At 36.6% G+C, this 13,961-nt stretch overlaps 1 protein-coding gene across 2 annotated transcripts in view; it reads right to left on the bottom strand.

Annotated features, from left to right (window-relative positions):
- PDZRN4 (PDZ domain containing ring finger 4) overlaps positions 1-13,961 on the bottom strand; it is a gene marked incomplete at its 5' end in the record, with an annotated part of 383,776 nt that overhangs the window by 16,330 nt on the left and 353,485 nt on the right. For both annotated transcript variants that reach the window (XM_082636895.1, XM_082636896.1), the window contains 2 exons: positions 85-147; positions 2,997-3,095. In XM_082636895.1, the coding sequence (XP_082493021.1) occupies positions 85-147; positions 2,997-3,095 (162 nt within the window). The remainder of the gene's footprint in view (positions 1-84; positions 148-2,996; positions 3,096-13,961) is intronic.

The following is a 13,961-nucleotide window of genomic DNA, read 5'->3' as shown; positions in this document are numbered from 1 at the left end:
CTCTAACATTTTTCAAGGAACAAAATAAAATTAAAACTATTGGACAGATAGTAGGAAATTAAAGGAAATAACCACACCACATACTTGCAAAATACGATCCCCTTCTCGAATCCGGCCATCTTTGGCAGCAATGCTGTTTGGATCTACCTGTAAGGGAGAGGACACACAGCTTCAACCGGATATGCAATATCCTCCCAGGAACTTAAAAATATGGTTTTAAAAAATATTTAAAGGGCTTCCCTGGTGGCGCAGTGGTTGGGAATCTGCCTGCCAACGCAGGGGACACGGGTTCGAGCCCTGGTCTGGGAAGATCCCACATGCCGCGGAGCGGCTGGCCCCGTGAGCCACAATTACTGAGCCTGCGCGTCTGGAGCCTGTGCTCCGCAACAAGAGAGGCCGCAATAGTGAGAGGCCCGCGCACCGCGATGAAGAGTGGCCCCCACTTGCCGCAACTAGAGAAAGCCCTCGCACAGAAACGAAGACCCAACACAGCGATAAATAAATGAATAAAATTAAAAAAAATAAAAATTAAAAAAATAAAAAATATTTTAAAAAGTATTTCAAGTTTTTCTATTGATTTATAGAGTGCATGCCAAATTTTTCTTGTCAACTGATTCTAAAAATGTAAATGAACTATTTTAGAATTAATTACAATAAAATTAAAGAGTACTAGAGCACATCTTGATTTGTAGACCACTTTTCTCTCCCTGCCTCTTTTTGTTTCTTCCTTCCTTTTATCCTTTCCCCCCTTTTTATTTTATTTTATTTCATTTTATTTTTTTTAATATCTGTTCACTCATTTCTGTATCCCAACTGTCAGACATGGTCTTCAGCTGACATGATCCTCAGCTGATGTTAATACTAGGACCCAGGAAATTTACTTTCTGCTAGGGTGATTTTTAAATCCTGTCTTAGCTGTCTGAGAAAACCTGATAGCTATACCCTAAGTCCATACTTATTAAAGGGATTTCTGTGTTATGAGCACATTAATTTATAAAGAGATTTATAATCTATGTAGCTCAAGAAGTGAAAAAAAATCCTATCCATGTAGATTATTACTAGACACTACTTTACATATAGGGTGAAGTATATTAACTGTCACTTATTTTAGAATAAATAGATATTTAAAGCTCTATTAAGAGTTTATCAACATTTTAATGGGCCAAACTTGAGTGATGACTTACTGTTCACTGGGGGTAATTCCATCTATCACATTTCACATGAAGGCTTCAAACCATTTATTGGAGCTTATTCTAGCAAAGCCTTTTTTTTTTTTCTTTTTTAAAGCAAAGTATTTCAAGTGTAGGGTAAGATTGATCCATCCTATCCAGATGTTAGATATTACTTTTTAATTAGGTGGTGCCAGCCAATAAATGAGTTTTAAGTGATCAATCAAGAACAAAAGACACTATAATTACATGTAAGATGTATAGGGAAATATTGTTTCCAAGTAATTTTGTTCTCTTCCTGTGGCTTTTTTATTATCCCTGAAAAGTAAAGTTCCAAAGCTGACATGTTTAAATAGTAAACAGAGACTTACTTGAAGGAAATAAGGGATGATTAATCAATTGTATCCTATTTAGAAGACATTCACAATCTAAAACTTTGTCTTCAGAACAGTAATCAAACTAATATTAAAATTCTGCCTTTGTACCTCCATACATACTACAAAAGATAATGCTGCAGGTGTTTCCTTATACTTCCTCACCATAAGCAGAGGGGTTATCATAGTTGTTAATTTAAAAGAAGTATATAAGTGAAGTATTCTCTGGAGATTTTTCCATAGTGAGAGCCAGTCAGTAGATTCTTTGGTAAACTGATACATTTATAGAGCTGCATAGTTTTCTAAGTTCATTAATTATATTATCTCTGCCAGAGTCTAAACACCTCTATAAAAGTAATGTGATAAGCATTGTCGTACTAAGTTTCTAGGTGAGGAAGCCGAAGCTCAGTAAGTTAGGTAATGTTTTCAAAGTCATGGCCAAGAAACTTTGGAACAGCACAGAACAACAATTAGTATTTAGTTTGGGTTCATACACATACATATATACATACATGGTTTCACACACATATATGTGTGTATACATACATATATGCAGGAGTTAGATAACATATCTATATATACTTGTATATGTATATATGTGTTTGAATGTATATGTGTAATTATAAATATGTTTGTATGTGTATATGTATATATACCTCACACACACACACATAATACCTTACTACTTCTCATAAAATTATTCTTTTGGGAGTTTCAAAAAATCACCTATAATAATAAATTTTGCTTCACATTTTTTCAGAGTTATTAACACTGAGGGCATTTCACATTTACATAACTTACTTTTTTTAATTGAAGTATAGTTGATTTACAATGTTGTGTTAGTTTCTGGTGTACAGCAAAGTGATTCAGTTATACATGTATGTACATATTCTTTTTCATACTCTTTTCCATTGTGGCTTATTACAGGATATTAAATACAGTTCCCTGCGTAAGTACCTCACTTCTTGAACGTGATTATGGGGCTGAATAAAACAAACAAATGGATGCACTTCTTGGATACGATATTTAAATTTATCAATTCTGTCAGCAGAGTAAAATATCTGATTATTGTGAATATTAGATTTAAAAGTCAATGCTATTGTTAACAGGACAGATAAAAGACACAGCGGGAACAGAAGGACAAACGTTTGCTGATCAAAAACTTTGCTCGGCTTCCTGCGTACTTAAGGGACTTTATTCAGATTTAGACAATGTTACAATTTTTTCACTTCTCCTTACTGGGATTCTGTGGTGAAAGCATCCACATTAAATAGGCTGATAATAATTACATTACTTGGGCAACATAATTTACTTTCCTAATTGAAAGTGACAACTACTGGCACATTGCCAATTCTTCCCATTCCAGCCTCCCAGGGATTTTCTGATCGTGAGTCATTTCACTCCACTGCTCGCTGTCTGCCTCCCCTAACCTCTCCTCCATGGCATTTCTCACCTCGCTGACATAAATGCCGGTGTCTTCTTCATCATCCGTTCGGTAACAGACTGTCAGGCCCAGCTTCTCTTGACTGTTAACACGACACAACTCGACCTCCTGAGAGAAAAACACACACAGAACGACATTTATCTCAGAGAGAAATCAAATCCCGTAGCAGGATGGAGAACTCACTGATATTCTCTAGGCCATCCTGGGAAGTCTTCATAATTATTGCCCAACATCTGAAATTAACCCATCTTACCAGAATCCTCACAATTTACTCTCAACATGTATATCTGTATATTCAGGCCAGTGTTTTAACTTTTCATTGTAAAGTTGGAGATGTGCAGTTTTTTTGTATTAAATCATAAAACTTTACAAAACCACAAATGAAGATTAAATAAAATGTGTATAAATAAAAAATGTGGAATCAAGAAAATATTTGAGAATGTTAAAGTAGGTAGCAAAATGTTTATGAAACTTGAGAGTACTGTGTTTTTATTTGTATTTTAATAAAACAAAATTAAATTCAAATAAATAAAGACTAAACTGTACATCAATTCTTCTTTTGAGTTCTATACAACATTATAATAAGCAAGAGCTCTGTGTAGCTCAGGCCAAGGCTTTCTATTATCTTGTAGCAGCTCTCACCCTTGGAAAGAAATGGGTTCATCCAGGCTGTAGGGAGAGACATCAACAGTCATATGGGCAGAGGCAATGATTCAAAAATGTAGCAGTAAATGAACAAGGAAACACATTTACTGAAACACATGGCTAAGGGGCTTGAAAGGTCAGTCCTTAGGTAATGTATATTGAATCAATTTCTTGATTTATATTCAGTAAAATAATAATACATTTCAGTGTATTTCATTTTTATATAATAAAATAGAGTTGTACTACTCTCAGAAGCAGATGACTTTTAGAATAAACTGCATAATTCCAAGTACTGAAACACAAAGTGGTGCTCTCATCATGGAGAACGTGTTCCCATTGGATGGAGCTTATAAGGCCCTTTAGTAAAGAATCAGATGAGGAAGAACAGAATAAATTTAAATTGGAAATGAAATCTAGACCATCTTTCTAAAACTGAGGCTTTGTGGGAGTTACGAATTTGTCTGTCTTGCTTAATGCTCTTTCTCTAGTGCCTGGAACAGGGGACTGTTCAGTGTGGGGACTCAGTTAATGCTGGTTGAAGGGTGATGGCTTTTATTTCAAAATATATCCTAGTGTTTATACCTTTTTGTAAAACAATAATTAAATAATATTTCCTCTTTAACTGGAGGTAGATTTTGTGTTTCTGTGTGTGTGTGTGTGTGCGCGCATGCACGCACGTGTGTGTATGAATGAAGGGAATAAAGTTTGTTAATAAAGTATCCGTTTAACTGTATATGATCTGAAATAGTTACCAGGACTAAATAAACAGAAACTCACTTAATTTCAAACTAGAGGATATTTTCCAGTACACTCTGCTACATTTGAAGAAGTACCTTCCCTTTTAACTTTGTATTTCAGTGAAGGTCTTGTCATTGGAAAATAACCATTTATTTTAGTGACATACTATAAACCAAAGGTAAATCCTTAACAAAGATAGACTGTCATAAGCTCCAGTGACCAATAATTTCCCAGCTAATAGCAAACAAAAGAAAATTTAAATCTTCTATCCTGAGACATGTACTGCAAATTGGTGAAGTACATGAAACCGTGAAGAATGCTGATTTTCCACCTGGTGGACAAAGATACTCTAAATTACACTACAGAGCTTTAAAGGGGCATGGTGTATGTTGAACAAGAAGGAAGAACAGCAAACAGTGACATGTTTTGGCACCAGAAGCAAAAAGTATACACCAATCAAGGGCATTTTCAAAATTGGCAACAATTAATGCCTCTAGAGGGAAAGAATGCTTGACTAAAACTGTAACATTAGGAAGGAATTATAGCAACAAAAGAGCTTCGATTACAGCAATGAGGTATACAGTTAAGGAGTAAAGAAGCTTGTGATTCCTAAGAGGCCTACAAGGAAACTTAAACATCCCATACAAAATTGAAAGTGAGACCTTTAAATTAAAGCAAATGAGCTGTATTCGGAGCTGAAATCCATTGACTTTCGATGTCCTTCTAATAGCACCGGAGAAAACACCCCATCCTGTGGGAAGTTGTTTCCAGAGGGAAGCATTCCTTTCCTGAATGTTTTCTCTACACTCTCCATGCTGTACTGTGGTTTGGTGTTTGTTTAGAAGATGCATACTTAAATATTTTGTGGTAAAATGGAACCAATCTATTAAAATAAAAAGGGTAGAACCACCCATACAACACCAATATCACCAAGAATCACAGGGAAACAGAAATCTGAGATCCTGAGGTCAAAATAACTCTTCAATATTGTCATCTTATTGAACCTAAGCAAAACTGTGAAGCAGGTCTCAAAGTTACCCACAGCATCTTTGTTTTCAACATCACCCCCTCCCCCTTTTAAGATACTGGGCATCCTCCTACTATTTCTTTTGCTTCCTGGAGTTCCTAAGGCTGCCTACCTAGGAAGCCATTGGGATTTCAGGCTTGCCATCTTAATTATCTCCTAGAAAAACCTGGTATTTGGTGTAGTCTTCCATTCTCTCACAAGTAGCTCTTGAGATATAAAGATAATTGATAAATAAATGTTTCTTAAAAGGATCATCATTAGTAATTATTTAAAATGTGGCCCCATCCAGGGTTTGGTTCACACCAATAAAGACTGAAAATACAATTTTTATTACAAACCTTAATTCAAAGGACTGAACTTATGGAAGTAAGATACCAGGCTCCAGAGGAGGTGCAAGTGAGATTTCTTGGATCCCACAAACCACCGAGAACCAGCCCCAAGTGCAAACTTGCAATTCTTTCTTTGGTTGAGAATGTTTCAGATACTACAGATTTCATATTGGTACACAAAAGCATATATTTTAGAATCAATGTTTCTTTAATTCTATGACAAAATAACTTATAAGCAGTTACCTGTTGACAATTTTGTTTGTATGAGGTAAAGGTGGCTTTCTAAAGGCTACTTATCTAAAAAGAATCCTCTAGCCCAGGTTTAACTTAGTATTCCCTTCACAGTGCACACAAGCCTCTGACTTCCGAAGAAACAACCTTCTGGTAATAGAGAATGTTTTCCCTAACAACTTTCATACCTTTCCCTCTGTCACGAGGAAGCTGTTTGATGAAAAACATAAAAGTGAAATGCTACCCCTGTACATTTTCTCTGCGGAGACAATTCTTGGGTATCTACAAATCAAAGGCAAGTCCACACGGATGGCACTGCTAACCATCCATAAGTCATTTGTGACTGGAGTGGAAGAATCACTTCATATACCCGATGAAACCACATTCATTTTGGCTTAAATGTGCTTTAAGATGCTATGTTCTGGGAATATGTACAGTCCCTTAAAAAAATCAAATCACAGTATCTAATCCTGTGAGAAACTGATTATTGAGATTGAAAGTAGAGTAGGAGATTAAAGTTAGTTAGTAAAGTTTGCTGTGAAATATCCTTTGAATTATAGAAAGAATGGGATTTTTACATAAATTGGTTGCACTACAGTGCTGTGAATATTTTGTATTTTTTTTATGATTGGGTCTAAGGTGGAACAAGGAACTTAAAAAGAAAAAAAAAACACACTTTTGCTTTTTAGATGGAATTCTCTTGCTGGAAGAAGAACTGAGGCTTGAAGCTGCCTGCAATGGTTTTTTTTTTTTTTTTTTTTTTGCAGTACACGGGCCTCTCACTGTTGTGGCCTCTCCCGTTGCGGAGCACAGGCTCCAGTCACGCAGGCTCAGTGGCCATGGCTCACGGGCCCAGCCACTCCACGGCATGTGGGATCTTCCTGGACCGGGGCACGAACCTGTGTCCCCTGCATCGGCAGGTGGACTCTCAACCACTGCGTCACCAGGGAAGCCCTGCAATGGTTTTTTAAGCAAATTGTTTCCACACTCTAAAGAGCTCTGAGGCCCATGGCATGAGTGAGAAAATTCAGAGGCAATCAGTACTACACAAGTCAGAATAAAAACCAGGGCTAAACAAGATGGTCACTGATATCAACTGACAATCCCGAGAGAGGGGTCTATTGTGTCCATATCTTTTTTTAAATTTTATTTGTTTTTTGGTTGTTATTTATCAGACAGCATATCCATTACTACACAAGCTTAGTATTAATCATATATCATTGTCTTAAATTTTGTAATGTTGATTAGTAACTAACGAAATACCATGCTTAATTGTTCCAACAAAACCTTTATTAAAAATGAATTAAGTAGGAAATATGAAAACTTTAACCCTCCCAGCTAAGAGAAGCCTAGATACTCTACTGTGAAAACATTGCTTCAATTCACTCTCTCCTGGATAGTGGAAATCAGGTATAAAACTCAGTAAAAAATAAACGACAAAACTCCTGGAATACCCAAATTGCTATGACTACAACATTTCAGGCTTGGACACCCCAACTCCAAACATTCAAAACAAGTTGCTGCAACTAGTAAATAAATTACATTTTATAGAGACATTAAGGTAAAAGCGAAAGCATGTGGTCCTGTCTTTACACTAACACCCCTAACCTCACCTCCTCACTCAACCACTTTCCCTTTTCAATGATATTGTTGTGAAATATAGGCAGTGTTTAATCTTATCCTATTCTTAGTGACTTTCTCTTTCTGAATCCTTTGAGAAATAAAACTGCCACATTTTTCTAGATCCAGGTTGTCTGCTTCTCACTGTGGACTCTGAATTGCCTTAGGAAGTCTTAAATTACCCATTTGTAATCAATTTTACAGCCTAACAAAGAAAAAGATGTTAATTTTGTTTATACTTTTAACTGGGGAAGGGAATGGATTCACAAGGCCAGTAATTAAGAGTCCATGTCAGGAGTAGAAATGGGTAACTTAAAATCAAGGTGAGTGTGAGAAGTGGTTTGTATTTTGTATCGTTACTTCTGCTGTGTCGACTAGAGAATCAGGCCAGCGGCATGGGCACCTGCCCTTTAATGGGCTTTCACCCACTCCTGCTCTGTCAATATCAAAGTGCAAAGGCAGGGCAGGAAACCAGAAAAACGTGCTGTTTACATCAGACATGTTTTATTCCTTCCTTCCTATTTTGATATTGTATCTTTTGAGAAAGCTGCACTTGTTTTTAAGTATTAGGATCATGTGGTTTACCTTTGTAAGAATCTAGAAATTCAGGGTTTTTCACAGTTGTCTCTTGAGATTTGAACAAAACATAAAATGATCATTTATTAGCTTATGAATGGCACTGCTAAATATCCATAGTCATCTGTGTCTAGATTCTGTGATTTATATGTTAGTTGTTGGCGGGTCTACATCAAGATAATTCAACATATCATAACAATGTACAGAAAAGACTACTCACAAAATGTCATTTCCATAGTTGCTTTACTTCTAAAATATCCACTTTAAGCACTCCATGCTCTGATCAGCTTCCATTCCCACTCCATAATTTGTGCTCTCTCACTGGACCCTGAACCTGTTGACCCTTCCAGTTTTCACTATCAATAATTCCCTCACACACTCCCCTCTCTCCTTGCCCAGCTTGGAACTGCAGTTAGTCATGATACTCTTATAAAAATCCACACTGTTCTCTGCCTTCACCATATCACCCAGCAAAGGTCAATCACTGCTAAGCCCAAATATTCACTTCCTGTGTTCCCACCTAAGCGGCTGTATGGTCCTGGAGGAAAAGGCACAGCCATGCTAACTACACGGACTGCTTTCACTGTAAACTAATTCCCACAAACCTCAGATGGGCCATCAACACTGCCCAACAATTGCACATGCTTCCCTCGTCAAGCTGCTCCTCTTTCCTCAATTTTCCGACACAACCTGCCCACTCTTAGTTGATGACCTCCCCTCTGAACTCATTGGATGCTAAGAGATTTTTATTACCTCAACTTTCCACTCTCCCAGATGAGTATTTCACACCCCTTTTCTCTGCAACTCTGCTATGGTGCCTTCTCTCTCTTCACTCATAGCCAATCATTCTATTCCACACTTCATGGAGAAAAAAGGAGCCATGAAATGGAAACCACTGTATCTTCCCTCCACTCAGCATATTAATCTAAGTTTATCTGTATCCACTCTGTAGGCAATAATTCTGTTACAGTGGAAGAAAGATGACCAATTCTCTCAAAGGCCAATGCTTCCACTCACACTTGGTAAACCATTCCTTTTTTTTCCTTTTCAAATTGTTTCCCTCCTGGAATTATTCCTTCTCTTTCTCCTGCATTATCAGTTTCTCTTTCCCCCCTATGAGATCATTCCCATTGCCAGACACACACACACAAAGGAACAATATCATCCATATGGGATGGGGCGGGAGGAAACCCCACAAAGATGATGGTCAGCTCTAGGTTGAGGGCTGCTGGAAGAATCAAATAAAAATGCCTTGGAAGACATAATGGAATTGACTTGGTGCTTACCAAGGCCAAATTTCCAAGCAGAGAACACTGATCGTGCAAAGGCACAGAGATAGGGAACAACATATCATGTTAGAGGAGCCTTAAGTAATTAATGTGTGTGAAGCTAAGGGTTGAAGATTGGAGTGGGTGAGTGGGCATGGTGAAGAATAAAACTGGAGAAGTGGCAAGATCATAGAAGAATGACTGTACTATACTGAGTAATTTGAACTCTGTAAAAAAGTATCACTGAAAGGGAAATAACATTGTCTGATTTGCAGTTTGGAAAATGGCTTCAGCAGTAGCATGGCGGGTGAGTTGGAATGTTAAGAGATGGGGAGACAAGTTGGGAATGTTACCAGTTCATGCAAGAGAAGGTAGGAGCTTGAATGTAAACCGTGTCATATAAGTCCTTAAACAACGTTACTATTATTTCTACTTTATTGATGAAGAAAATGAGGCATAGAGATAAGTAACTTGCCCAGAGTCACACAGCAAGTCAGAAGCAGAGCTGGGATTCAAGTCCTAACTAAAGAACTCACCCTGAATTCTCAACAGCTCCTTGCTCTGGTTCCATTTACAGCTCTTTCTCATTTTTCAGTTTTCAGCTTAAATAATATCCTGGGTAGTATCCCTCTCCATCACTCTTTCTGAAGCAGGGTCTCCAAAATTTTCTACAGAAATTTCACCAATGCTTAGTAACTTCTTGACAACTATGATTATTTATTCTTTTTTATTAGCAAATTTGTATTTTATTAAGTTGCTTATTTTTATTGTTGGTTCCCTTTACTATTCTTTAAGCAGATATTTTATCTTATGTTTATTATATCCCACAAGCCTTAGGTATGAAAGAAGGAAACTCAGCTCTTGAGGACAGTGCCATGCCATCTTCTTTACATTCCTAATACCAGCAGAATCTGGGGATTTATGAGAAGCCCACCAGGCATCTGCTGGATGAGTTAACTACTATAGTGAAGTTGGATTTAGGTTATAATTGCTTTGGCTATGTTTGTACCTCAGTATAATTGTATTAGGTTAAGTAGAATAGATTCAGAAAGCTGTTCAAACAATAAATGTGACTGACTCTCTTATAATTTCTGCCAACAAGATAATTAATCACAGTGAACTAGAAAAATCAAGCAAAATTAACTATAAAGTACTCATTCTAAGAATTCTTCAAGCACATTTAGTTTTTATTCACCTGACACTTTCTTAGTACCTGCTATGTGCCAAGGCCCTCATTTAGCACTGAAAACTTTTATGTACCAACCATTGTGATAAATGTTTTGGGAATACTGTCACATTTCATTTTATAAAAATATGACAGGCTAATAATATAGTGTATCACAGTTATTTATGGTCTAACCAGCGTTCATTCCCTCTCTTTTTGAAAACATGACCCTAAATTTCTTGTGCAGAATCATACCTTCTTCTTTCCTTGTCTATATGTCTGCTCAACACTGATTTCAGCTTTAGGGGCAGTCATGTGACCTAGGTATCAGCCAATGAATGTATTTTATTTCCTTAGCTGCAGTGATCATTTCAAGGATGGATATTTGATATGGTTCAAACCCATAAACATCAGGATTGACTGAGAGTTTTGTTGAAACTATTGGGAAAAGAACACTTGCCTTCCCTGTTGTACTTGAACCTGCAAGACTATAGGAGCAGCTCAAATCTTCATCTTCCCACAATATATAGAGCCTGGGGGTAAATGCAACAAAGAGGGGATAAAAGCCAAAAGATGGAGAAAGACTAAAATTTAGTGGCATTGTTTGAGCCCTTGCATCAAGTTATACCTGAAATAATAAACTTCTGGAATTTTCAATTCAGAGAGTCAATACACCTTCCTTTTCTCCGTAAATATTTGTTTTGAGTCTTCTGTTTTTTGGATCAGAGTCCCAATTGATTTTGGTAGATAGTATAAATTGCATTTTATAGATAAAACAATTCAGGACCAGCATTAAGTAATTTACCTAAGGTTACTTAGCAACTATTTGTCTGAGTCAGAAATTGAATATAGGTTTGTTTGTTTGTTTTTCCTTTTACTCCAAAGATTGTTTTTTCACTCAATACACTCTTCTAGTCCAACGATGATTTAAGAGCTCATTATTAGACCAAGGCTTAAACACTTAAAGAACTCAGAAAAGTGCAATGGGCTACATGGTAGAAAATAGATGAGTCAAGGGATGACTCAAAAGAGGGAAAGTTCCAGAGAGAAGCTACTTTTACACAGTGGGTGAGAAGTTCATTGCAGCTATAGCAAAGGGTTGCTGAGGGGAGTATTAAGAGATGATGCTAGAGAGGTGAGTTAGGACCAAAGTCTAAAAGATCTCATAACCAAAGTCCTGGGCAGAAAAGGGAGAGGGAGGTCAATATGCAAAATTTGGGGCATTCTAGCTTCTATAAACTACAAAGAGTTATGAAACTAGGACTGCTGAGAGAAAGCAAGGACTTGATTTTCTGGTATTCAACTGAGGCAGAAGCATAAATTTCTTCTATTTTATTTTTAATATTTATTAAATTTTAAGAAAATTAATATAATCATAAGTTACTTCATAGGATTACTTGGAAGGAAATTTTAGACACAATTTAACTTGTCCTCCAACTTTTATCAATAGAAATGACTTTCCCACTTTTACCTGGTAATTTAGTGGCAGAGCTAAGATAGAAGCCAAGTCTCCTGACTTTCATTCAATCGATCTTTTTTACTGTTATCTCCCTGGTTCTTGTATTATTCTTTACATAATTCTCACCTGGGATTGTCAGTTGGGGTGTGCAGGGAGGAGAATGTGATGGGAATGGCAAAATCACTGCAGGAAATGAGAGAAGCTGATGGAAGTGGTTTACCTAGGTGAAATGTGTGGAAGCAGGAACAAGGTTGACAAGTGATGTTAGCTGTGAGGTAAACTGAATCAGGGTGATGATACAGGACTCGAGGAGAAAAGGGCTTGAATTGACATTTTTTTTTCACTGTTCTTTCAAACCTTTGTGTCTATAGCAGACTTAAAAAGAAGAAATATCACACTAAACTTTTATATAAAAGTATTGTCCATTCTCTGAGAGGCTCAAACACCTATTGTCATTCTCACAGTACCGCATTTCACCTGGTCCTGCTGCTTTTATTGTATCTCTACTCCTGCCATTTGTAAGCTCTCTTCTCTTTGAATTACGGAAACTAGCTTTTTCAAAAGAAAGTGTTAACAGCATTTCTTTGATATTGGTCATGTGCATCTGAAAGGTAAATAGTCGAAAATGACAGGGCGACCCTTTGTGTTGTGGTAGTCCTTGATTCAGTGATTGTAATTCTTGGTTCCATTCACCGTCATGCTTTTGAGCTTGGCCATGTTTTCCATAAAGGAGATCAGCTAAAGAGATACCATTTACTATTTGGGGTGTTGTTTTAAAGTGAAAAAAACCAATCATTTTTGAAGAGCATACATTTACTTGAGAAAGAAAAAATATCTTTTACTTAAATAAAAGACAACTCTGGGTGGCAGAGTGAGCATAGTAGAGGAATAAAAGTAAAATCTACACATTCACAAAATGATCCTCAGGAGCACCTACAAGGGAATTGAGTAAACTAGGACTGAAATAGGTTATAAATATCAACACTGGGAGACAGAGTTATCACTGCTTTATCTAAGAGAAAACAACATCATTTGGAAGCTAACCTTTTGGAATATTGGAAGCCCTGTTAAATATTTGGCACAGAAGTTGATATGCAGCCTATCCCTTGACAGGTAGGATATATAGATAAGAACAAAGTGACAAAGAAGGCAGAATGAAGAGCTACAGGGCTGTGATCTAAGATAAACCCAAGAAGGAATATATTTATGTTTGGTGGGTAGGACTAAAAGATTGCTCCAAAGGGCCCAGAGTTTAGTAGAGATGGTAGATTTACTGTGAACCAAAGTTAAAGAAAGGAAAGAATCTGGGGCATGATAGCAAAAATGACTTTTTTGAACTTGAATGGAGATAGTAATCTAAATTTATCAGATAATATTCCATTTATCATGCTCCATGTTGGGTCAATACGTTGATATGCAATGGAAATTTTTTTGCTAAAAATAGTGCAAACCCACTGTGTTCTTCATAGGTAGGGAAATTAGGTGTAAAACTTACACAGAAACTACAAAGATTTTACATTGTAAAACATTACGTAGAATAAATCTGTGTTCCTGGAAGTGGATCAGAGGAAGAAGTCTTTTATGTTATTATATTTATATACCTAATATTTAAGACCTTGGTTGAAAATACGATCAAATAATGAATTAAATTTTTTTCTAACTACAAAAATCCAAAATATCGTATGCCTTACCATGATCATTCAGAAATACGGCATTTTATTCAAGCATCTCATGGTCAGTAAGTAATTTGTTCCACAAGATTTGTTATGAAAAGATGTTTGGTATCCCACATCTCCAGATTAGTACCACAGTGTATGATAATAATAATAATAAATTTCTTTGTAAATACATAGTGATTAATTGTAGGTAACAGGCTGATCCTGAATTCATGCATTATTTCATGTTTGGTAGATTCT

This window comes from Mesoplodon mirus (assembly GCF_964341445.2).
Source record: "Mesoplodon mirus genome assembly, chromosome: 11".
NCBI lineage: Eukaryota > Metazoa > Chordata > Mammalia > Artiodactyla > Ziphiidae > Mesoplodon > Mesoplodon mirus.
The sequence above is the reverse complement of the archived record's forward strand: the minus strand, read 5'-3'. Positions and strand labels throughout refer to the sequence as shown.